The following is a 26,926-nucleotide window of genomic DNA, read 5'->3' as shown; positions in this document are numbered from 1 at the left end:
TTTATATCTTATAAACTTGACATAGGCCTAGATAGTTTCTTATTCATCGCTAACTTATTAATTTTTAATATATAAAAACAGCCGAACTGAACTGTCATTTGTTAAACCCAACACGCAATTTGGTTCCAGTAGTTATATCGAAGATTCGTTACTCATAACGAATAATCATGAGTATCGCTGATTCGATTGTCTGTCGTGGTGGCCGCTTATTATACTGCGGCCACACATTTTTACTATTGATACTTGAGAACAAATAAATTCAGTAAATGCGTTTTAAAAAGCATTTAACAAAATAAATTTCAGTATTTCAATAATGATGACCTGGACAGGTCCTTCTTAAAATCGTGCTCTCTTTCTGTCCGCATGTACGATAGACAGGTTTGAGAGACGAAACCTGGTACATAGGTCTTGGTTAAAAACCTACTGATTTTGGTTTAATAGGTAAAAATAAAATAAAATTTTTACAATGGTGCTATGGGGAACTATGATGGTAACAAGGAGATCGCGGAATAAACAAATTAGTAAACAAACTGAGTACAATCATTTTTTACAATATAAAGTAGTAACCCATGTGATACAATTATTTTTGTTAGAATGATTGGTAAAACTTTTGTTACATTCCGTCGGGTCTTTGGGTCCTTCAGACTTAAGGTTTGATATCTTGACCCTTAAATCAATAGAGTTGTTCTTTGGACCAAGAGGAACCTTTGTACCAAGTTTCAAATCTCTAAGGTCTTTCTACCAAGAGTTATCTTATCGCACAGAAAGTCACATAGACAGACAGACAGTCTACCGTTTGACTCAAAAAGCAATACTGTTATTTCCTGGACCAAGAGGAACCTTTGTACCAAGTTTCAAATCTCTAAGATCTTTCTACCAAGAGTTATCTTATCGCACAGAAAGTCACATAGACAGACAGACAGTCTACCGTTTGACTCAAAAATCAATACTGTTATTTCCTGGACCAAGAGAAACCTTTGTACCAAGTTTCAAATCTCTAAGATCTTTCTACCAAGAGTTATCTTATCGCACAGAAAGTCACATAGACAGACAGACAGTTTACCGTTTGACCCCAAAATCAATATAGTTCTTTCCTGGAACAAGAGGAACTATGTACCAGGTTACTAGTTCTATTAGGAACTATCACAGGAACGGATAGATGACACAATTTTTAACAAACCATTCTAAAAACTAAACTTTATCGTTCTTTGTTTTACTGTGCCACGTAAAACTTGGACGATAGTTGTTATTTTATAAATTGACAAATTCAACATATGAATAATTGCTTTACACAGTTCAGGATCACCCGTAGAAATAAATTGCATACATAATTAATTACTATTAATACATCATGTGTTTCATGAAAATATTCTCTTCACGATCAGGACAGTATTCCTTAACTGTTTCACCCATTTGTTCTGATGTACATAGATATCACATCGTATCAGCCCTATCACTGCTGTAATCTCAACCATAAAAACGTCCCTGATAGTGTTTCTCCGTATACGTGCGTGAGTCAGTAAGATCTGATATTGTTCTGAGAATTCTGACAGCCCTATAGACCTTGCGCTGCTGTTCCCCTCATACTCGCTCCTGGGGAACCGCAATATCGCCAGTTTTATTATTTACCACGTGAGAGAACACATGTAAATGTCTCTATCTGCCATAAACATACCCTCTGCCCTCCATCATCTCTTTCACGTCACCATTGCTGTGGCAGAACTGTTCTTAGTTCAGTTCTATAGTTCAGCGAAATATTTGTTCTTAAAACTACCTATGAAAGGCATTAATAGCCAACAATATAAGCTTGGGATTTCACAATGTTTATTTTGGTAGGCCCAATTTTAGGTAGGTGAATTTCCAACTAATTTTCACCAACCATGTCCCCAAGCCCTATAAACCTATCCTTTTGTATGTCACATATCATTTACAGATTTCAAGCAGACGTAGGTTCAGTTTCAAAATTGTATTGTACGGACATCATTGAGCAAATAAGTCAAGAATTTTAAACATTCTTCTGTTTTACATCTCTTCTTTCATTCTCACACAATAGGGGTTAAGATTGTTGAATAAACTACCTGGATATACACTAAATGAATCCGCTGGATCAAAATTTAAAAAGAAATTATAACCAATTTTAATTACAATAGCAATTTACTCAGTGAATGTATTTATTGTTATAGCAACTTCTCTGCAATTGGTAGTAAAATATATGCATTCATTTCCATATTGTATCGTTCTCTTTAGATAAGTATAAAAAACTATTTTACTGGCTTTTTAAATTTTGTAAAAAAATAGTCTTGTTTGGATTTATGAAGACCAAAAATTAGAACTCAGTCGGCTTAATGTAAACCATAGGTAAATTTAGATTTTTTACAGTAATTAATTATTTAAAAAATTAATGTTACCTCTAGAAATATTTTTATATAATGTTTTCAAGATGGTAGTGGTTTGAAGTTTAGAAAAGGTTAAGCTATTATATAGTTGCAGGGCAAAATTAAGAAAAGTTTTAGAATTTTACACTATCTATACAATTTTTTTATGTTTACTGTTTCACAATTTTGAGAATTAATCATGCAGTAAAAATGCAGAAGCTACACATGTGACTAGCTTAGTTACCTATTAGTCAGCAAAGTATTGTAAATAGCAGAGTTAGTTCTTTATACATTGTTTCCCTTAATATTTCAATAATGTTCTCCTTTTATTCTAACCGGATTTGTAAAAAAATATTAATACAGATATCAAATAAACCATCAGAAAGCTTTGATAGTAAGTTTTAAGAGTGTAAAGTTTTAGACTTTTAAGGACAACACTTCTTAAATACTCTATACAATAATACACTTATTTATTATAAGACAATCTAATATATCAGGTTAAAATTTGCACAGATAAATAAATTGGGTCTAAAAATACACGCCGTCCTCACTCTAGCAATATTTACTCGAAGAAGAAGTGGAAAAAATTAAAGTCGTGGCCAAAGGGCATCTATAATATTGTTGTATTAGTATTCTGTTAACTGTTCCCAAATCTTAAACATTCTTCTGTATGCCATACACTATTCTACATTGTTAACGACTACTAAGAAACGGTTTAACGGTGTTATAAGAGAAACTAGAGTCAAAAATCTTATCATGTTATCAGTGAAGCTATCAGAGTCAAATTCTTATCGTGTTATCAGTTAAACTATCCGAGTCAAACATGTTATCAGTAAAACTATCCAAGTCAAACATCTTATCGTGTTATCAGTGAAGCAATCCGAATTAAACATCGTATCGTGTTATCAGTGAAACTATCCAAGTCAAATTCTTATCGTGTTATCAGTGAAATTATCGAAGTCAAACATCTTATCGTGTTATCAGTGAAGCTATCCGAGTTAAACATGGTATCGTGTTATCAGTTAAACTATCCGAGTCAAACATGTTATCAGTGAAACTATCCCAGTCAAACCCCTTATCGTGTTATCAGTGAAGCTATTCGAGTCATACGTCTTATCGTGTTATCAGTGAAACTATTCAAGTCAAAAATCTTATCGTGTTATTAGTTAAACTATCCGAGCAAACATGTTATCAGTGAAACTATCCACATCAAACATCTTATCGTGTTATCAGTGAAGCTATCCGAGTCAAATTCTTATCGTGTTATCAGTTAAACTATCCGAGTCAAACATGTTATCAGTGAAACTATTCAAGTCAAACATGTTATCGTGTTATCAGTTAAACTATCCGAGTCAAACATGTTATCAGTGAAACTATCCAAGTCAAACATCTTATCGTGTTATCAGTGAAGTTATCCGAGTCAAATTCTTATCGTGTTATCAGTGAAACTATCCAAGTCAAACATCTTATCGTGTTATCAGTAAAACTATCCGAGTTAAACATGGTATGGTGTTATCAGTGAAGCTATCCGAGTCATACTTTTTATCGTGTTATCAGTTAAACTATCCGAGTCAAACATGTTATCAGTGAAACTATCAAAGTCAAAAATCTTATCGTGTTATCAGTTAAACTATCCGAGTCAAACATGTTATCAGTGAAACTATCCAAGTCAAACATCTTATCGTGTTATCAGTGAAGCTATCCGAGTCAAATTCACTTATCGTGTTATCAGTTATTATCATCAGTTAAACTATCCGAGTCAAACATGTTATCAGTGAAACTATCCAAGTCAAACATCTTATCGTGTTATCAGTGAAGCAATCTGAATTAAACATCGTATCGTGTTATCAGTGAAGCTATCCGAGTCATACGTCTTATCGTGTTATCAGTTAAACTATCCGAGTCAAACATGTTATCAGTGAAACTATCCAAGTCAAACATCTTATCGTGTTATCAGTGAAACTATCCAAGTCAAATATCTTATCGTGTTATTAGTTAAACTATCCGAGCAAACATGTTATCAGTGAAACTATCCACGTCAAACATCTTATCGTGTTATCAGTGAAGCTATCCGAGTCAAATTCAAATCGTGTTATCAGTTAAACTATCCGAGTTAAACATGTTATCAGTGAAACTATCCAAGTCAAACATCTTATCGTGTTATCAGTTAAACTATCCGAGTCAAACATGTTATCAGTGAAACTATCCAAGTCAAACATCTTATCGTGTTATCAGTGAAACTATCCAAGTCAAACATCTTATCGTGTTATCAGTGAAACTATCCGAGTTAAACATGGTATCGTGTTATCAGTGAAGCTATCCGAGTCATACGTTTTATCGTGTTATCAGTTAAACTATCCGAGTCAAACATGTTATCAGTGAAACTATCCAAGTCAAACATCTTATCGTGTTATCAGTTAAACTATCCGAGTCAAACATGTTATCAGTGAAACTATCCAAGTCAAACATCTTATCGTGTTATCAGTGAAGCTATCCGAGTCAAATTCTTATCGTGTTATCAGTTAAACTATCCGAGTCAAACATGTTATCAGTAAAACTATCCAAGTCAAACATCTTATCGTGTTATCAGTGAAGCAATCTGAATTAAAAATCCTATCGTGTTATCAGTGAAGCTATCCGAGTCATACGTCTTATCGGGTTATCAGTTAAAACTATCCGAGTCAAACATGTTATCAGTGAAACTATCCAAGTCATACGTCATATCGTGTTATCAGTGAAACTATCCAAGTCAAATTCTTATCGTGTTGTCAGTGAAATTATCCAAGTCAAACATCTTATCGTATTATCAGTGAAGCTATCCGAGTTAAACATGGTATCGTGTTATCAGTTAAACTATCCGAGTCAAACATGTTATCAGTTAAACTATCCGAGTCAAATATGTTATCAGTGAAACTATCCAAGTCAAACATCTTATCATGTTATCAGTGAAGCTATCCGAATTAAACATCGTATCGTGTTATCAGTGAAGCTATCCGAATTAAACATCGTATCGTGTTATCAGTGAAGCTATCCGAGTCATACGTCTTATCGTGTTATAAGTGAAACTATCCAAGTCAAATTCTTATCGTGTTGGAATCATAACTATCACCCATCTCTACACACATGTCGTGATGCATGGTGATAGAAAAAACATGGTGAGAGGCTGTGATCTTACACAGGCACAACACAGTAGTGGTGCTTAAGTCTACAGTGTTCCAGCACACAGCCTAACGCAATATGAGGAAAAACCCAACATATAAAGTTATTGTATTGGTCAATCACTAGCAAGGGATCTGAGAATGGGAACAAACTGAAGACAAGACTACACACCTGGATCAGATCTAGAAACATTATGAAGACAAGACTCCACACATGGCTGAGATCTAGGGACATTCTGAGGACAAGATTCCACACCTGGATGAGATCTAGGAACATTCTGAAGACAAGATTCCACACCTGGATGAGATCTAGGAACATTCTGAAGCCAAGACTCCACACATGGCTGAGATCTAGGAACATTCTGAAGACAAGATTCCACACCTGGATGAGATCTAGGAACATTCTGAAGACAAGATTCCACACCTGGATGAGATCTAGGAACATTCTGAAGACAAGACTCCACACATGGCTGAGATCTAGGAACATTCTGAAGACAAGATTCCACACCTGGCTGAGATCTAGAAACATTCTGAAGACAAGATTCCACACCTGGATGAGATCTATTAACATTCTGAAGACAAGACACACCTGGCTGAGATCTAGAAACATTCTTAAGACAAGACTCCACACATTGCTGAGATGTTGGAACAAACTTAAGACAAGACACACCTGGCTGAGATCTAGGAACATTCTGAAGACAAGACTCCACACATGGCTGAGATCTAGGAACAAACTGAAGACAAGATTCCACACCTGGCTGAGATCTAGGAACATTCTGAAGACAAGATTCCACACCTGGATGAGATCTAGGAACATTCTGAAGACAAGACTCCACACATGGCTGAGATCTAGGAACAAACTGAAGACAAGATTCCACACCTGGCTGAGATCTAGAAACATTCTGAAGACAAGATTCCACACCTGGATGAGATCTAGGAACATTCTGAAGACAAGACTCCACACATGGCTGAGATCTAGGAACATTCTGAAGACAAGATTCCACACCTGGCTGAGATCTAGAAACATTCTGAAGACAAGATTCCACACCTGGATGAGATCTATTAACATTCTGAAGACAAGACTCCTCACATGGCTGAGATCTAGGAACAAACTGAAGACAAGACACACCTGGCTGAGATCTAGAAACATTCTTAAGACAAGACTCCACACACGGCTGAGATCTAGGAACATTCTGAAGACAAGATTCCACACATGGCTGAGATCTAGGAACTAACTGAAAACAAGACACACCTGGCTGAGATCTAGAAACATTCTGAAGACAAGACTCCACACACGGCTGAGATCTAGAAACATTCTGAAGACATGATTACACACCTGGATGAGATCTAGAAACATTCTGAAGACAAGATTCCACACCTGGATGAGATCTATTAACATTCTGAAGACAAGATTCCACACATGGCTGAGATCTAGGAACAAACTGAAGACAAGACACACCTGGCTGAGATCTAGAAACATTCTGAAGACAAGACTCCACACCTGGATGAGATCTAGGAACATTCTGAAGACAAGACTCCACACATGGCTGAGATCTAGGAACATTCTGAAGACAAGATTCCACACATGGATGAGATCTAGGAACATTTCGAAGACAAGATTCCACACCTGGATGAGATCTAGGAACATTCTGAAGACAAGACTCAACACATGGCTGAAGTGTTCTGAAGACAAGACTCCACACATGGCTGAGATCTAGGAACAAACTGAAGACAAGATTCCACATCTGGCTGAGATCTAGGAACAACAGAAGACGAGATTCTAAATCAAAGGCTGGTCAGGTACCAGTTCCTGATTCTAGAACAGCCGCCAAAGATCAATATCTACTTAAATACAACCTTTGAATGTATTAGTTACGCATTGCTTGTGTAACTAATACGATCAAAGATGCAATTGCCAACCTGATCCATTGGAAAAAAACCACCATCTAATCCATTATTGTTCAAAACTACCTAGTTGATGCTTTGATAATGCTTTTGATCAAGCACACTTGACCATATTCCATTTTGGAAAAGCCCCAATGTGTCATGGGAGATATCAATGTGAATTAGCTGAATCATGACATTAAAAATAAACACATGCTGGCAGTTATGATGTAACATCAGTGTTATTAATCACATATACAAGGTTGTGAATTGTTTCATAGTGTTAGTGGAATTAGAGCTTTAGAGCTTCTCTCATGCTTGGATATCTTAATATTCTTGCAGTCACTAAAGAATGACCTATATCCCCTAATAAAGAATCGTCCACTAACCGTGTAATACTTAAAAAAATTAGGTTATCTAGTGATTGTTCTGGTTTACTTAATAATGACATAAGATAATACAATTTTATGTCTAACTAGCTGTTTCCCGCAGCTTCACACGCTTTTTGTAAGCTTTGACCGTGTTTGAGGACTTCTGGTTCAAGGGAATTATATTTTCAACGCCGATGTAGAATTTGCCTTGTTGCCAAAACCAAAAAATCTGTCAAAAGTATTTGTATAGCCATTGTACACGTACATTTACTTTATTCTAAAGTGGTCTAATACTCAAACTTTAAGTTCAACCAGAAATATATTTTAAAGACAAAAATATACATCATAACTTAGCGCCTTCAAGTAGTGTTTGGCTATTTAATATACGTAGCTGTTTCGTAATTGCAGTTTATAATGTGCAGGCGCTTTGAAAACTTTTATCCTTTGCAGAAACTTTTAATGTATTGTAATGTAGATTTCAAATTTTTTAGATTTTTTAAAAAGGTTAACACTTTTGTTATTAAAGGAATTTCATTTTTGCAAATTCATTCCAACAGCTTTCTATCTTTATTGGTCTATAGTTATAGGTTCTATTTTTGATATTCAATATCGGGACAGTACTTTTTGGGGTTAGGGTAGAATGTTGGTTTTAAGAGGCATCTTATTATTAAGTCCAAAAAGAAAGAGCTGAATATAAAAATATATAATTTGTATGTTTTGAAAGAAGGCTATATTAACAGAATTATATTTAATTTAAAATATTCATGCTATAAAATTTACATTTTCAAATTCATAAGTTTTTCTTTTGGATGTTGTAATAAAACTGTCCTATTTTAACTCATTATATTCACTCTTGGAGAGATCTAAAAAGGTTTTCTACTTTTTCTGTCTTAAGGGAAGTTATATTGAAGTGCTTTGAGTTATAAATAGTAAAATATAAAACCAATAGCACTACCTTAGTCATGATAAATGTATATACTTTAGTTCCTTCATCCATTAAATGAATCAACTGTCAAATGCAGAATCAAGTGAGATGTCTCGTTTTAAAGATATAATTATAAATATGCATTCAAAGTGTTTAATACTTTTGATATTTTCGTTAGTTATTCAGAAAAAATTTTAAACTTTTTTATACTCCATCTTATATACTAAAAAGAGTTTAGTGCGTATTAATACTTTTAAACTAAGACATCTCCCATGATTCTGGAAAAAAATATTGGTGTAGAATTGTTTAAAGGATGAAACTCAAGATCATTTAAGAACCTATGAAAGAATAACAGGATTAAAGTCACTTGTCTTCACTAAGTATCACAATAACATGAAAATACTTTGTTTAGTTGGTTATTGATGATAGAAGGTTTGACAAGATAACAAGATTTTGGACATTTGCTATCATTACAGGTTATAAAAGGTATAACACAATGTTTCGAAGATTGGAATCTATTCTCTTCGTCAGGTGGGGAGGTATTAGTACATACAAAAATACAGAACGGAAAGAAGAAAAGGAGGGAAAGAAGAGGGTTCAAATATACCCAAAAGCTGCTTGGAGTCCAGTCCAGGCGTTTTATAAAATAACAATTATGGAAATTAAAAAACAAAATTGATCAAATGTAATATGATTTTTCTGCTCTATCGACATGATAGCTTGGTGTTGTAATGTATTCTGATACTATAAAGATCTTTATTTGTATAGTCAATACTCAATAGTCTTTATTTACTACAATTTCTTTGAGAAATGTGCTTGTGTCAAGATTCTTAAATCTAGGTACAAAGTCAAGTTGTGTTGGTTTCTCTTCTTTAGTCCAAAAATCCAAGGAAGGCAATGGTCAGAACGGTAAAGGCAGCCGCTTCCGGCTCTATTTTTTGGTCCCAGACCTTTGTGTCATGGATTCCAGGAGTCTTATTGTTACAGATGTGGAAGAAAGACTTGACACGGATTTTCTTGTCAGTCTCCCACTTTCACGTGTGCTGGTGTGACGTATGCTTGTGAGCTTGACTTCTCATGCTCGTGACTTGCATTCTGTGCAATAAAAACACCTGGACTGGACTCCAAGCAGCTCTGGAATGATTTTTTAATTTTAACCTAGATTGTAATTATGTGTTTGGTTAGTTTTCACAAGAGGTAAAGTTATTCTTTCAAACTTTCCAATGTCAATAATAAACTTTAAACAAAGAATATTGTTCGCGTTATAATTCACTTTAACTTCTTGATGTCTCTTTCTGGTAGCTAATAGGACAGTAGTGTAATGTTCTTAAAGCCCATATCACCTACTTTTTGAAAGAGTACAAAGTTACATGACTATAGAGTTGTATCTGCTTTAAGTTGGTCAGTCATATAACTATATCTTCAAATTAAAAACCTTTGTTTTTAAATTTTTTAAATGTTACGAGTGGTTAAATATACTGTGTAGGAGAATTTATACAAATTTATAATTTTCTACTAAATTTACTCTTTGAAAATAGAGTAAACACTTTTGCAAGTCAAAGTTTCATCGAATAGACACTGCGAAAATGACATTTTAATAATGTGACGTAGAGGAGGCACTATTTCTTCCTAGTAGTTTTAACCTTGAAGAAGAAAGAGGGAAACTGCTTCCATTGTGGTCATATATGGAATTAATAAGACAAGTATTTTAGAAGTTGATTATTTGTGAGTCTACCCAGCATTAAAAAGAACAGGCCATATTTGTAGACCAATAGTTGAAGTGTTCAGATATTTGAAAATTACCCTGAGTCAGAACTTCATTAACTAGAGAATTACGAAAGTGTTTCATTCTTCATTGATGCTACATTTGCATCTTTCATAATTTCTAACCTTAAAAATAGCCCTTTGATTGTTTGAGACGTAATAATTATAGTCCGAAGTTGACTGTTTTTTTTGACACCAAAGTCCTTTTCTAGCATCAGGTTCGGCTTGATCATCATGGCCAGTACATTCTAAGTACTAACAGTGCTTAGTCTTCCAAATCGCTCATAGCTGCTTTTAATTTTGATTTTAGTTTGGATAGAATGTTTTCTGCGAAATTGCAGATTTGAGTGAGGGTTTCATTAACGTAGTCAAAGAACTCTTCCACAAAAGGATGTCATAAACATTTTTCTACGTCTCTTAACTAAAACGGTTTAGTTATCCAGGTTTATCTGAGAGACATTTCTATTGGTTTAAGTGAACGTAGATTTTGTTTGTAATACTAACCTTATAGAGCTTAACTAAGTGATTTGATAGTCCTGTGATGGTTAAATCAGCTTAATTAAATTTTTTCTAAGGTTGCAGCAAAGTCAATTGGTGTTTTTGAATTAATATATTCCACTGGTTGGGATCTTTAGCTTAGTAAAGTTAATGTATTACTTGTGCATCAGACCATTTAGAGATGATTGTGAGCTAAGCAGTTTTAACTCTTCTTAGTGTTGAAGGAAATAAATACTACTACAAATAGTGTGCATGGAGTTGACCAACAAGGTGCTGCGTCTCCTGACTTAAGCATGTCACAACACTCTGGTATGATTTTTGTAATTTTACCTAGATTGTAATTATATGTTACATTAGTTATCCATCTAAGAAATACATCAGATTGCAGATCTTGAAATGTAGTGTTACCGATTTCTTGTACTCAAAAACTTCATTTGTGAAAGAATTAAATTTTAGTATTTTCTAATCACTCAGTCAAAAAGGGTATGTATTGAAAATTTGTTAAACTCTTAATGGTGGCTGAATGGAAATTAACAATAAAGGTAAACAACATTATTTTAATAAGAAAATTTTAATATCAAACCATACATTACATATAATGGTAGTTTTACGTATAAAATAAGGCACACTTAACAATAAAACATTTAAATACACCTAGACTAGAAGTGAAGGGTCAGGTCTCTGTAATGAAGGGATGTTGCAATGCGTCCTCGGCCGATATCCGAGTGTCAGGGTCGACGTCCAGGAGTCTGGCGAGCAGGTCGAACGCAGAGCGAGGGAAGTAGCTGGAGGACAGGTCGAGCCTACACTTGTCCTCACACAGGCAGCCGTGCTCGAGGGTGTTGGAGTGGTGGCAGTCCTGACACAACGGTTGGTCAGCCTTGGGTAGTTTGCCGCTAGTCTTGCGTTGTCTCAGGCTCTCGCACAAGATTCGCAAGTTCAGTGGCTTCCGCTTCTCACTGCAGACCACATTTCGACCTGAAACATCCATAACTCGTTAGTATAAGCTCACAAATTATTGACTCATTATTGAAATTTGTTTGTAGCATTTGTAGAGAGCAGTGGTGTAATTAGGACTTGGCTTTTTGGGCGAGAAATGTATCCGACAGAAGAATACACCAATGGACGGAGAAGGTTATGGATTGAAAGTGAGTAAAAGTAAATTTAATAGGCCTAATTCAAAACAAAATATTTAACTGCTGTATTTCAAACAAGTTGGATTGTTATTTTAAGAATATTTATATACAGGGTATTCAGTAAAAGTGTTCCAATACACTGGGATTATGTTCTACACATAAAAATGAGCAAAAATGTCCATATGAAGGTATGTCCTAAAACCTTTAAATAGGTTTTACCTTTTAAATACATCTTTTGAACCAGTTAAGATAAAGTTATGAAACTTGAGATTTGTATTAAACTTTGGTACATCTTTTTGAAAATAACATATTAACAAAATCCATCTCCCGGTTTCAAAATTGCGGACGTTAGTCGGTTGTGAGTTATTTTGATGGAATAATATAAACGTCCACCATTTTGAAACAGGTAAAAGGATTTTATCAATATTTTATTATCAAATAGGTCTACCAAATGTTAATACAATTCTCAAGTTTTGTAACTTTATCTTAACTGATTCAAAAACTTTTTTAAAATTAAAAACACATACAGACGGATAGTGAGAAAACTAAAGGTTTTAGGACATACCTTTATACGAACAAAATCCCAAAGTATTGGAACATTTTTACTGAACACCGGCTCTTGAAGAGGGTTCTTCCCCAATCATCTCCCTCCCATAGTTACACCACTGGTAAAGAGTAAGAATGAATATGTTTATAAAAATATTACAATGCAATCTGCCAAAATCTAATTATCACCATCAGTTAACACATTCATACAATAACATCTAACATTTCATAAAAGATGGTAGAAGCATAAAGGTAGTCTTAGATTATTAAAATAGTACATTCAAAAAAATTAACAAAATACCATGAAAAACAGTAGTTTGATAAAAACAAGACAATGTTGGCTTGACATTCCTGTATACTTCAGCTATGTCTGAGATTTATAAAACCCTCTTTTGTTGGACTAACGAAATTTCCAATTTTTGCTACTTGAACTCGACAGTGACAAATGTTGTAGTGGGGAAGATGGGCAAATGACTTCTGCACCCACCGCAGTCCAGCAAAGTGTCTGGCCATCATGGCGTGAAATTGGAGGTTGAAATATATATATTTTATGAATATGATGTCATTTGATGTACACCTATGTACTTTTATGAAAGAAGTTGTTTTCAATTTAATTGAATTTCTGAATGTTGGCAGTTTCAAATACTACATCCGTACAGGTTAAAACAACAAAAGACGCTCACTACTTACCAATCTTTTTCGCTAGAGTGGTTATGGCTGTCTTCCCGAAGACAGTGATGATCTCACACAAGGCAGAGATGTCGTCAGGTGAACGGAAGAACGGATAACAGCCGCTCAGGATACACAGCATGATCACACCTGCAGACCACATGTCCACCGCTGCAACATCCACTTGTGTAAGTCACATGGGGAAAACATTAATTACTTGCACGATTAACTAATTACTTGTGTCTGAGAAAGTACGACTATTTCTAGAGAATTTGTTTTTAATCAGCTGCGAAAAAGGATAAATGAATGATAAAAGCACTCAAAAGATCACACTGTGCTAGAATTTGAAAAAAACCAATAAAATTACGATATTGAGAGTATTTTGGCCACATTTTAAGCAAAAGATTTTAAACAGAAACTGATCTGACTAAACTTTGCTCTACACAGTGGGGCTGAAATTTTTCCCAGATTGTAACTATTTTGATCATATTTAGACACATTGTAAATCGAAAAACTTGCATGACAGCTATGGCATCAACCACAACAACAAAAGGACTAAAAAATTAATAAAACCCTTAAAAAATATAGCAGAATTACTCACAATGTAACACACTTGTGCTTGGAACCTGCTATATTTCAACTGAAGCTCCATTTACAAAACATATTCAAAAACTATCCATATTGTGCTGCAGTTTACAGCAATGAGTGTTATATAGTGTACCATTGGTGGCGATACGCTTTACTACCTTGTACCACAAATGGTACAAAACACATTTTCAAACAATAAGTATGTGCCACAAGGACTTTTACTATACTACTTTTATATAATTCAATTTGATTAAATAATTGCCTCTCAGTTAATGATGGTTTTAAATAATAATTTAAATTATAAAATTAACCGATATTAATTTACATGATACTTTTTGTACATATTTGTGAATAAACCATTTTAAAACGCATTTCTGTAATATCTTAAGTATAAAAAATTATGCCTATAACTCCAGAGAGTTTATATATTGATAAGTTTATTTTTTTCATTAATGTTAAAAGTACAGATTCCACCGTACCGGTAAGTCGGCTGTAAAATACTCAAGTACATTGTGTTCTGACCTGTGGTTTGCAGTGGGTACTTGAGCAGGACTTCTGGAGGACGGAAGCCTGGAGTGCCTGCTCTCGGAGCGAACTGCGCCTTGCGAGTCAGACAGATGTTGCAGATCTGCGCCTTGCCCGTACACTGGCACCTGTCCTGACGCGAGGAAAGCACCGGCACCTTCGGCCGCGGAAACGTCGTGCTGAGCTGTACCTGCCACATCCACAACTTTAGCAACAGAGAAGAGGAACAACATTCTTATGTAGGTTACTGAATATGATTACATCTTTAGATACTTGAGATGGTCTTGTATATTTTGCTTTTGAGTTATTATTAAATTATGCAGCGCATTAAAGATCTAATGATAAAAAATATTTTGAACATTATAAAATGTGCACAACTTACAGTTAATTCAATATATAAGTATAAATTCAATCAAGTTTTTCCTATCAGTCATTTAATTCATTCCCCTTTTCTATGAATGTTCATCTTTAATTTCTCTCTCCAAATTGAATTTTTTTTGTCAAAAAGACAGCAGTAATAACTGTCACATTCAAAACGATAACCCAGACACTAATGAAGTTCACGAATGCCGTACTTCCTTCTTCTTGGTGTTAGTTACATGTTTCTTTCATAATATACACATAAAAAACCCAGGTAGTCCAAAAATTTGAAGCTAAAAGTAACCAATATAAATGCCTCAAATGACTTAAACAACATGACATATCATTAAAACAAACAAAACGTTAAGCCATTCCATCTCTGTAACCCGTCCAAATACTACTCAGAATTTTTCTCTCCAAAATAATTGTTCACGAAGGTCATTGCCTGCTCATTTTACAAAAATCTTTGTCTCCGAGTGCAATCTTTTCATGAGAGAACAAAAAGAAGTCGCTTGGGGCTAGATCTGGTGAGTAAGGTGGGGATGGTCAAACAGTTCAAACCGTAATTCGCCAATTTTCGCCATGGTAACTGCTTAGGTGTGAGACAGGATTGTGTGTATTGAAGACCATTGTCTTGGTGAAACAGGATTTTTTTCCCCACAAATGTGGCAATTTCTGCCTTCAGCTTGTCAAGTAATGATGCATAAGTATGCTCCTGTAACGGTGTTTCCTTTTTGAAGATAATCGATTAAAATAACTTTCAAGCCAAAAAAACCGTTTTTCTTTTTTAGAGTCGGTTTCCTTTTTGCGGTTGACTGTATTTTTGTTTTGGACGTATAATGGTGTATAAAAGTTTCATCTACAGCAATTAATCGACACCAAAACTGGGATTTAATTTGTCTTAATTGCATCAAAAGAGCGTTGGAAATGTTCATTCGTCACGTTTTTTATCTAACACTAGCAAACGCAGCATTCAACGCTTTCTCATGCCTAAGTGTTGATTTAATATGTGACTAACACATTCTTTTGACATGTATATAACCTCTGCCATCTCTCTCAATTTAATTTGACGGTTGTCTAGCACAATTTGGTGAACTTTGGTGATGTTTTCGTCAGTAGTTGCAGTGTTTGGATGTCTTGAACGTTTATCGTCTTCAAGCTCTTACAGCCACATTTAAATTCAGCAGCCCAAAATTTTATTGTAATAAATGATAGTTTAGAATCCCCATACACAGAATCCAACTCATCTTTGAATTGCAAAGGCGTATTGCCTTTCAAAAAGAAAATTTGATGACAACTCGATACTCAATTTATTCACTTCCACAAAAAAACTCAAATGAACTCACTCAAACAAGTTTTACATAAAAATTGTGTGTCCAAAATAGCTGATACTTTGTTGAGTAACTGTCAATAGATGAACAACGAAATTGAGTAGCTTTTATTTACGAGTGCTTCCATCTTCATGTTAAGGTCGGAAACACTTGTAAATTGTTTGAATTTCGCACAAGTATAGAAGATGTTACTAACAAATAACTATTTACTATTATTAACAAATAGTAAAGCAAATTGCCAGGATTGCAATGATATGCCATCCTTTAATACATTTATGGGCATATTTTAACCAGTAAACATATTAAGATATACACTGCATAAAAGCATTTTTTATTTTTATTTTTTATTAATTTCTTTTTAACACGTAATTTTACAGAATCTTGTACCCAAAAAGTCAACAAGACTTTTTGGTGAGGTCCATAATGAAACTTACAAAAAGCAAGATACAAAATTCCATTAAGTTTGAATTGTTTGCTTCGCTTAGTTTAGTTTATACTTTTAAAAAAGGTTTTATATTGCTCTTCGTGTGGTTGTGGTGTTTCTATAAATCCAGATTTTTAAACATTGGCATTGTATATTTAACATTATGGGGCTAATACATACATTATCCAGAGTATAAATAGATAGTAAATAATATAATTGGATAACAATAAATAAAATATCGCCCATCAACAAACAGCATTCTATAAATAGTTAAATATAAGCAATATATCTCTGAACATATAACAACATCATAATCAAATAAATATGAAAGTTATGAGTATATAAAAAAGTTACCTGAGAGTTCTGGACACGCACAAAACTGGTTTGAGCATTGGTGGACTTTACTTTCTGCGGCATCAAGTTCTGGAAGGATTGCTTCTTGCCGTACACTTTCTCGGCAGTGTTATTTATCACATTTGAGGAGTTGGTTGTCAGAGGTCTCTTGATGGTATTTGTGGAGAGAACGTTGGAGTGCTGAGGTTGCTTGGCAAATCCACTCAGATCCTGTTTATTCCCGCCCACCTGCTCCAGAGCGCACCGCTTTACCCTGGGGTTCTCTGCATTTTCCAGGTCCTGTACAAACAAATACAATCGATTAACATATCATACCTTCTTCAGCAATCTTATTCTAAACTCTCTTGTTCTCTACCAAATGCTCCAGCTACTATACTGCTATGATTCAAAATCTAGACTCATACAAATGAGACAAAAAGGAGCAAAATATTCAATTCCTTCTGACAGCCAGGCTGCACTGTAGGCACTTGATACCTGTTCGTTTGATTCGAAAGCAGTCTGGGAATGCAAGAATGCTCTGGTAGAACTGGCTAAGAAAAATAGAGTTACACTCGGTTGGGTGCCGGGCCACGTCATTCATGGAAATGAAAAAGCAGATACACTCGTCAAAAAGGGAGCGGAGTCGGGTTGCAGGATAGCTTTCTCCTACAGCCAAACTCTTGTAAAAGATTGGGAAAAGAGGACAAGATACTTTAATTGGAGTAGGGCCCAGAAATATGACAATAAAAAATGTTTATCTTTCCTTATGCTAGAGGGTGGGCATCTCTCCTAGATCAGAGTAAGGAGGATAATAAGATAATAGGAGAATATAAGAATAATAATAGGGATGCTGACAGGACATGGCCTCCTTAGAAAACACCTCATGAAGGTGGGCCTTAACGAGACTCATGAACGCAGACTCTGCGGAGAAGTGGAGGAATCAACGGGGCATATTTGGCTAAACTGCCATATTTAAAATTCGGAAAAGATTCCTGGGAGCATATCTCCTCAGCTCCAAGGACATCAGAGAACAGGAGCCCTCAAATCTGATCGGCTTCTTTTCTCAGATTCTGAGGATAGAAATATAAGTTACGGAGGCGCAAAGGTCCTTTTAGGACTAAGTTCGGAGACAATTGTCTCTTTCTCTCAGGAAAAAAAAAATATTCAAAGTGATAAAAGAAACAAATAGTGTTAACTATGAAGACAGAGAGCAAATTATTTAATAGTTAACTACATGACGAATTCAAGGTATTTATATGAGAACAAATATGCTCAGAGTGAGTTTGAAATAAACACTAATTTACTGCGATAAAAAGTAACTTAAATTAACAGATCTTGTTGTATCATAATATTTAAATAAGCCAGAGGCAAATAAACATAAACTTTATTTACACATAACGTAGCTATACGAAAAGGAAAGCATTGCATTGGGAGGTGGAAAGGATTGCTTCAATTTTAATGTTGAGTTAAGCTCCAGTTCACCATACTAATAGTGCATCGCCTAGAATCTGATGCTGTAACAAAAATTTACTCCTGGAATCTGGAGTAATATCAGTCTGACGAGATCCTCCCAAAAATGAGACAATGAGAACATCTCTTCACCCAGATTACACCTTATTTTGTAATCTAGGTGTCTCTGATGTCAAAACAATGCAAAGAGTTCGATTTGAACTTCTTCATCCTTTGTCGTTTATATCTCTTCTGACTAACTGACTCCAGATTCCAGGAGTCAAGTCTGCGACAGCTGCACTAAGTAGAAGGAGAACTGGAGCTAAACTCAACATTAAAAGGAATTTATTATTGTACAATCAACCAAAGAGCATACTTGATACCTTCACTAAAGTTGCAATATTTACATTATTTTTCACTCAATTTATTTACATGATATGTCGTTAGTTTTATAATTAAATTTAAAAAAAATTCATCTCTTGGAATACTAGTACAACGCTTGTCTCCACTTTGAATCAAAGTTTTTATATGGCTGCCATCTTAAAATGGTTAAAATCGATATTACATTTTAATTGTTTGATGTATTATTAATTCAGAATAAGGTTATGAAACATCCTGTAATTACTTATGAAATGTATTATAACATTATATTATACCTTTAAGGAGTTTAAATTCTATTTTTAAATACTGGATAATACAAACTAATTTTGAGGGAAGAGAAAATTTGAAATCTCTTCTTCACAGTAATATACTTCTAGAACAAAATTTTGTTCTTCAAGCATGTCGTTCATGCAAGATAGGGTCTCCAACACTAGATCAGCACCTCAATGGTTAAGGAGAAAAATATATATACACAAATAGAAAGAATATCCCCCCCCACATAAATGTATAATTAATTGCTCTACATTTATTTACATGATGAGCCTTCTCTGTGATTGTATGATTAAACAGGGCCGGCAAAGACAAAAAAAGAAATAAAATAAAATAAAAAAAACTAAAAAACTGAAAAAACTTCCAAAAAAACCCAAAAATAAAAACCTTCCATTATTTTCTCAATTTGCAAACCACCATTAAGACTCAAAGCTTTTTATCTGATAAAATATATACCACTTAACTGTCTGTAATTTTATGTAAACAGTTTAAAACTTTCCAGTAGCCCAACAATAGTTACGAAAGGATTGTCAAAAATGTGTTTGTATTGTTTAACAATAGTTTACAAAATATACTTACGTCATCTTCTCTTTTCCTTTTCATAATCGGATTACGCAGAGAGTTTTCATTCTCATTGACCTTTTGTGCCAAGCCAAAGTCAACCAATAGGAATCTGAAAAATTATAAAGAATATTAAACCATCATTATATTATTGAAATATTGCTATACCATTGAACTCTTGTTTTAGATATATGCATTGAAATTCTACACACTGCAATCCCACTTACTGTATAATTTTCATGAGGAATATTTTAGCCTACATCTTTTCTATCGAAGTTCACAAATATTTCACCATAGCAAAAAAACTCCTAGTTCAATATTTTTGTACTGATATGTTTCAATATATTTTGTAAGCTTATGGTTTATTTTTGGGATGTATAAATTGTAATCATACTCAACCATAACAGTAGCCTACTTTTTTTGTCTCAGACAATTTTGATGTGCTGTTCTCCCAAGAAAACTTAAATTATTGTTACTTTCCATAAGCACATTCCCTGCATGAATGAAACATTCCTTAAATCCAGCCTACAAGCCAACTGGATATACCCTGATTTAAGATTTATCAGACAAAGTATTATGATATTTATTACGTTCAAATTCGTATAATTTAATTTAAGCACATTTTACTGAAACTGGTCTTTTTAGCTATCCCTCCAAGATAACATAAAAAATAGAGGTCCTAATATAGATCCTTGTGGCACCCCTATTCAAAAACGTTTATACCGTGTCCCGTAACTCTCTGGCCAAAGATATATGGCCCACATTGAGGTTCTCAGTGAATAGCCAACAATGTGAAACTGAATAAACGGCAGTTATCAATGTGGGCCATGTCTTGTCACAGTAAAACAGCTCTAAATCAGTTATTTATTATTCGATTTAAATAATTTTGGTGTCATTATATTTGTGATAAAATCCTCTAATAACTGCTATTCTTGTAATTCTTGAGAAATATTTCTGGTTTTAAGATATTCAAAGTTTAAAACTTTTAATGGCCGCCGTTTTTAAAACACCAAAAATAATTTCATGATAGTTTTCAGTAACTGATCTTGTTATTGTAGACATTTAAGCCAAATTTTATTTATTATTCTTGAAGATATTCATATTTTATATAAAACATATAGACAGACAGATGGGGAACTATGCATCGGAGACCTATGTCCATATGGTGAAATATGTTTGTCTTGACCTGAGCAATAACACGGTCCAGCGAGTTACAAGGACACCCTGTATAGTCAATGATTTTGAAACATCTATTACAGAGCTAAGATTAAATGCTATGATTTTTTATAGTAATAAGTATTACTCAGAGTTAAACTTTACTTACTGCTTGGTATGCCGATTGTATAGAAAGTTGCTTGGTTTAATATCTCTGTGAATGATGTTAAATGAATGCACTCTTCTCAAGGCTAAGAGCAGGTTTCTCATGTAGAGTTTTGTCTCTTTCACTGTCATTTCTAGCACATAGTCCTGAAAACAAAGGGTCTTTTATAAGATTTAACTTACCACACAAAGGAAATTTCACTACGGAGGGTAAAATATAAATCTGAAAACAATCGTTATCATATTGTATAACGAGATACACTATACAAACTTGTTACTCTGGTAATGCAGACTTTACACTGTAAGAAAATATCTGTCAGAGAACTTTTCTGGGAGATTGAAATAAAGAAACTGTCTTGATAAAATTTTAAATCTAATAACTGGAAAACACATTTCTTAAAATGTTTTATCCCTCTTCCTTGTAAACTCTTCAAGACATGAACGCTTTATATACTATAGATTTTGTTTATAACTGTGTATGAAATGTTTTTCTTGGGTATATTCGGACGTGGTAATTTTACCATTTGAAACAACTTTGAAACATCACAAGACCAATACGTGTGGTGTGATGTTTATGACGTATTCATTAAATTCAGAAGTTACACTTTTTAGAGATTTGATGTACTGGTAATGACGTTACCAAGCAGTTTGAACACAACTATACAAATCTGGTATGCCTGGATTGACTAGGCAGTGTTATTCAAGCCTTAGAGAGTGTGACAATTTATGAGTTACCTTATCAATATACAATTTATTTGATTGGATAATTAAATTTGGATAATAAACTGTAAGTACATCAATTTCTTTAGCTAATTTTAAAATGTAAATTTGAAAGCTGATTGGACAATTGTTGACAATTGTGAGTTTCATCCTATAAGAACCCTAGAAAAGTTTTAACACTCGAATTTTTGGTTGTAGAGTAATTTGAATCATAATAGACTTCACAACTTGTTGAATTTCAACTGCTTTCACAACTTTCGTACAAAGGAAACAAATAACACGTACTTCACAGGATTCTCATTTGACAGGGACATTCGAAATAAGTATTCGCACATGTAAAAACGATAAATTTGTGCTGTAATAGCATCTTTGACTTTCTAACAGATGAAGGTAGACAAGCATGCAAAACTGATCGCAGCGGCAGATTTCAAAACGGTACTTACTTAAAAGTATGCGCTTCATACATTACGCTCGTTACCACAGCCGAATGGATTTAGGAACGCTTTGATAACAGATTTATCCTCGCTCACCGTGATAGGACAAAACAGTCTTATTTTATGGACTGCACGTGTATTTCATTGCACAATAAAAAAGGGCATATAACAGTTCAAAGCATTTTTACTGTATGACCCACTTGATATGGTACATAAATATCTATCTATATATACTTATGTTATACAAACGCTATACTCACTGCAAATTTTTGGTGTTTCAGGTAAGGCATGACGAACACCACACAGTCGGCCTGTCTCATTGTCATGTCACATGACACAACATTGTCCTTGCCCCTGAAACCAGAACAATTATTACATCTTTGGTTATCCAACCCTCATTACAAACTTATTCATATAATACAATTCATTACAATCACATTAAACTCTGTTTCAAATAAACAAAAGCCGCATTTCTTGAATACTCAACATATTTTTACCTCATCTAAAGAACAAAAACAAACATTTAGCTCAGCTATTTATTTATTTGTAAGATTTTAGATATGAGACAAACATGATAAATCTCACTCAATTTAAATTTAAATACTCTACAATAATTTCAAAGCACAGATAAGTTTTCTTGTACCCTATAAAGCGAGGGTCTGTTTTATTAACTTAGTAGTATTGAGATTGTTAAAATACAAATCGACCAAAGAGCAAAAAATATGTTATTTATAGTTTACCACATTTATTTAATTATGAAAATATTTACTTCAATAATACATTTATAACATATGAAGGCAAAATACATTTCATGAACCCTTTTGCATCGGGGTGCAACGTGGCGGGGTCTTCAAACCCCAATACATGAGCCAAGTCAGCGCATCCACGTAGCACTGCCTGATCCACTTCCTGTCTTCTAATAATTTCGGATCAGCTGAGCTGACTGACTTCTTTGGTATCATCCATCATTAACTCATTTTCTTTTAGGTCTACCCTCATCTTTCAAGGAAACGTTCTCCCAAAAATCTGACTCGTACTATTGATTCTTTACTTTACTTGACTTAATTTTCTCTGCTTTCCAAGCCAAGGTGGAACAGCATATACTGAGTGCTGTATGATCAAGGAAGCACTTGATCTCTAATATGCGAACTCTGGATACCTGACAACCTACAGTTTAAACATAGCCTTCCCCAGGGAGAGCAGGCCACTGCTTGGGGTGACTTTTAGTTCTCTGCTACTCGTGGGAACACTATGCTCTAGCAGCTCTGAAAATGTGATGAAAGTTCACGAAAAACAGTGGAATTAGTAATGGGTGTATCTAACCCTTGCTATCCCGAACAAACTAAAGAGGCTTGCTTCCCAGAAGAAGTCCTGGATCTCCTGATTCAGTATTACATTCACACTCATTAATAGTATTAATTATTTCTATCCTGTAAATAATTGAACTTTCCTTATAACCTGAAATAGGCTATCACATGTTTATTAACAACTAACAGCAACAAGTAAATGGTTCAATGAGTACAGGCACACCAATAATGAACAAAAATATTAACATTAACATAACTATTGGCAGATAATTCTACATACCCAATCCGATTGAGGCAATCCAACTCATACTGCATTCTCTTCGGGTGGCTGGTGGGGATGAGGTGTTTTATTGCGAACTGGCGGTTACTAGTTACGCATTTCAGGGACGCCAGGTACACGTTACTGAAAGTCCCTTCTCCTATTTTCTCGTGAATGTGAAATATACTATCTAGATCTGGCAGTTTACTTAGGAGGGAATCTTTGGCCGATTTTCCACCTGCAAACATTTTATAATATCAATACACATAAACATGTTTGACTATTTGAGGACCAGGTGGCAATATATTGCCACTACGTTCTTTTATAATGCATAACGTTTTTACGTCACACAACTTTAAAATTAATGTACGTTTTAACACATTGAATAGTTGGTAATTTGATTAGCTTTCAGTTTGTTGACTATTTTGGGACTGTGAATTTAGTGTTATTTTTTTCTACTACAGGAAAATATTACACAAAATACCTAGAAACAGATGTTTTTTAATCAGAATGGTTTACTCAAAGTGCAGATAAGGTGGAGTGTGCATGACAAACATGTTCTGCAAGTAAACCTTTTTAAGACCATAATCGTAGCAACTTTTTAAATATTATACATATATTTTTAATTACTACATGCTTCTATAAGCCTCCCAATATGAGTATCTCTTGATTTTTTTTCAGGATTGTAGTTGTTGACATGCCTATGCATTTTCATATAAAATAAGAAGATATCCTTAACCTACTCATGGCATCGTTTCACGTTTTTACAACTTCAGAATAAAATTGTTGTTTATAATTGTAATGTTTTCCAGATTATATCCATTTTTTTAATTTCTTACATATGAACTATGAAGTATAAAATTTTATTTTAAAATATTAAATACAAATATTAATAAATTATTTTAAATTACTTACATTTTAACATAACTGAAATATTTATTTTATTTATAATATAAAAAGTTTATGTTACAATGAACATAGACTTATTGCTTGGTTTTGTGAAAATCTAATTAAGTTCTCACTGACATGAATATTTGTTCAAATTTTTGTTTTTAGCCTGATATTTTCAGGTTACCTGTCAAATAAATGGCAGTGAAAAAACCTTTCACAACACAAACAATATCTGTTCCTCAAAGGGTTAAAAACTAGACAAAAATTGCATTTAAGTGAGCCTGATAGAAAAATATTTGTTTTATTAATTACATCTAAATTCGTAAAGTAAATTGTAAATACAAATACGACATGCTTTTAACGGTGCTGTCATGCCTTTAACTAACCTATGCCTTTAACTAACCTAGAGTTAAAAAAGGCATAAAAACATAATTACTGCAATTTAAATAATATGCCAAAATTCTTCATTTTTATCTAGCATATATAATGTATATTCTTATCATAAATGTTATAACTGATTAGATATTGCAACAAGAGTGTCAATTATATAAGTTTTTTTTGGCAATAAATTGCATTAATGAACTATTTTAACAGCAACAAAAAAGTCCTTCCGGCTAAGTTGTGACAACTGAAATATAATTAATTTATTCTCATGGGATTTACATGCACCCTATATCTCGAAAACTGCTTGAGATACAAAAAAAAATGTTTATAGCAAATAGTTAGGGAATTTTTTAAGCATTACAAAACAGTTTTAGTTTTTCTCTACGTTCATAAATATGAAGTTTTGAAATTTTTAAAAGTTAAACAGCCGCCATATTGTAACGAAATAGTGTAACAACTTGCCGATGAACTTAGATTTGTAAGATCAATTTTTGTACTGTTTTAACTCGTATGAGCTATTTTTGGGATAGTTATTGTCTCCGTAAGTCATGTTATATAGCATGTATAGCCATATACGAAAAAATTTTGAATTAGGAGTGGTTTTGGGCTCCACCCATTCAAATTTCTGTACAAGTTGTGCAGAAAGTTTCCTTAAGTGCTACCATTAAGGCAATGGTATGAAATAGGTGGATTTTGATATAGAATCTACCTAAAATATGTTATATTAATGCCACTTTATAGTAAATAGTTCATATATCAATAAATAATGTAGTCATTAAAATATAGTTGTTTATGAAAAATAATGTAACGACAAACATTAAAACTGCTTGGAACAGTGTTTTATGGGCATATAACCCAATTTGACCTAGTATGAATATACCATCTAGTAACCACTTACTTGAGGTTTTCGACGAATCTTTTTTCTTACAGATCTCATTACTATGTTCAGGAACATCATTCTTTGTACTTTGAGGTTGTTTGTGCATTAAAGATACACACGCTTTATCAACGATGGCCTTACAACATCCAAACATATTATTGTAATACAGCTTAAAACTACATAGACTTAGGCTATTATGTTCAAAATAAGGTGTTATGGATATAGGACTGAAATCCTTCCGGGTAATTAATTAATACATTATAATTTGGGAAGAACATTTCATAAAAGAGTTGTTAACAAGAGTAAAAATCTGAGCAATTAATGTGATGAAAAGCAAACTATTAAAATATATTACAAATCAGTTAGGACCAAAAATTCTTCGTTGATGAACTCCTGATAAGCAAAAATTACATTAGTGTTGAGCAAAATTACATTGAGCTTTTACATTCCACTTTATACTTGTAAAAATCTTAAAACTCAGAAATGCTCCTCAGTCTGTAACGTATTTAATTAATTAAATACAATACAATTTGAACTAAGATAAACTGTAATTTTGCTGGATAATGAAATAATTTTAATTGTCACTTCGATATTATATATATTTTAGTTTAAAACCTTTTTAAGTATACAAGCTCTTAACAAATTTTTAACACTAAATAAATATAAAATCAAAGTGACATTTGAATAAATTGATTTAATTTTCAGCAATTTACATTAAATTGTATCTAAATTTAAAATAACGTTTATCGTAATTAATTAAACATACTATTCAAATATAAACGGTAAAAAATATGTGACTTATTTTATCATCCCAATCTAGCCAGAGATTAAAATGAGAGCAGAACACCTAAAGCAGGATTTCTTTACCAGGCCGCAGTCGAGCGATAAAAGAGTTCCTACATTTATAGTATAATGCAAAATGCTAGACTGTTACCATGCCGTTATTCCCAGGAGGAGCTAGGGTAAATTAATAAATTGGAAATTTCCGCCCAAGAGAGAGGTAGACTTATATTCTGTGCAAACCTACAGACGTTTGCTGATATGGAGAATCTGTGTATTCTTGAAGAAAGTAAATTAGGTAAATTAGGATAGTCTCTAAGCTGAATTCCAGCAGCAAAGATCTACTGCTAGCATAAAATATAAGTAAAATCCCCAGGGAACTGGTAGAAATATCATAAAAACC

General features: G+C 33.7%; 1 protein-coding gene across 1 annotated transcript; it reads right to left on the bottom strand.

Moving 5' to 3' along the window:
- Window positions 1-11,536: 11,536 nt before the first annotated feature.
- LOC124370719 (cell division cycle 7-related protein kinase-like) lies at window positions 11,537-25,881 on the bottom strand. Its single transcript, XM_046829019.1, has 9 exons — window positions 25,762-25,881; window positions 23,610-23,826; window positions 22,283-22,376; window positions 20,873-21,015; window positions 19,567-19,660; window positions 16,909-17,187; window positions 14,437-14,629; window positions 13,348-13,497; window positions 11,537-11,953 (listed from the first exon to the last, which is right to left on the bottom strand). The coding sequence occupies exons 1-9, from the start codon at window positions 25,847-25,849 to the stop codon at window positions 11,649-11,651; spliced, it is 1,563 nt and encodes a 520-aa protein (XP_046684975.1). The 5' UTR covers window positions 25,850-25,881; the 3' UTR covers window positions 11,537-11,648.
- Between the last annotated feature and the right edge of the window lie 1,045 nt (window positions 25,882-26,926).

This window comes from Homalodisca vitripennis, unplaced genomic scaffold (genome assembly GCF_021130785.1).
Source record: "Homalodisca vitripennis isolate AUS2020 unplaced genomic scaffold, UT_GWSS_2.1 ScUCBcl_402;HRSCAF=2325, whole genome shotgun sequence".
Classification (NCBI taxonomy): domain Eukaryota; kingdom Metazoa; phylum Arthropoda; class Insecta; order Hemiptera; family Cicadellidae; genus Homalodisca; species Homalodisca vitripennis.
The sequence above is the reverse complement of the archived record's forward strand: the minus strand, read 5'-3'. Positions and strand labels throughout refer to the sequence as shown.

Excerpts from the sequence above, each read along its gene's own strand:
- LOC124370719 (XM_046829019.1), bottom strand. The coding sequence starts at position 25,849 with ATGCACAAACAACCTCAAAGTACAAAGAATGATGTTCCTGAACATAGT. Across the intron at positions 21,016-22,282 it reads TGAAACACCAAAAATTTGCA|GACTATGTGCTAGAAATGAC; the intron begins GTGAGTATAGCG and ends CTTTGTTTTCAG. Across the intron at positions 11,954-13,347 it reads CACTCTAGCGAAAAAGATTG|GTCGAAATGTGGTCTGCAGT; the intron begins GTAAGTAGTGAG and ends TGGATGTTTCAG.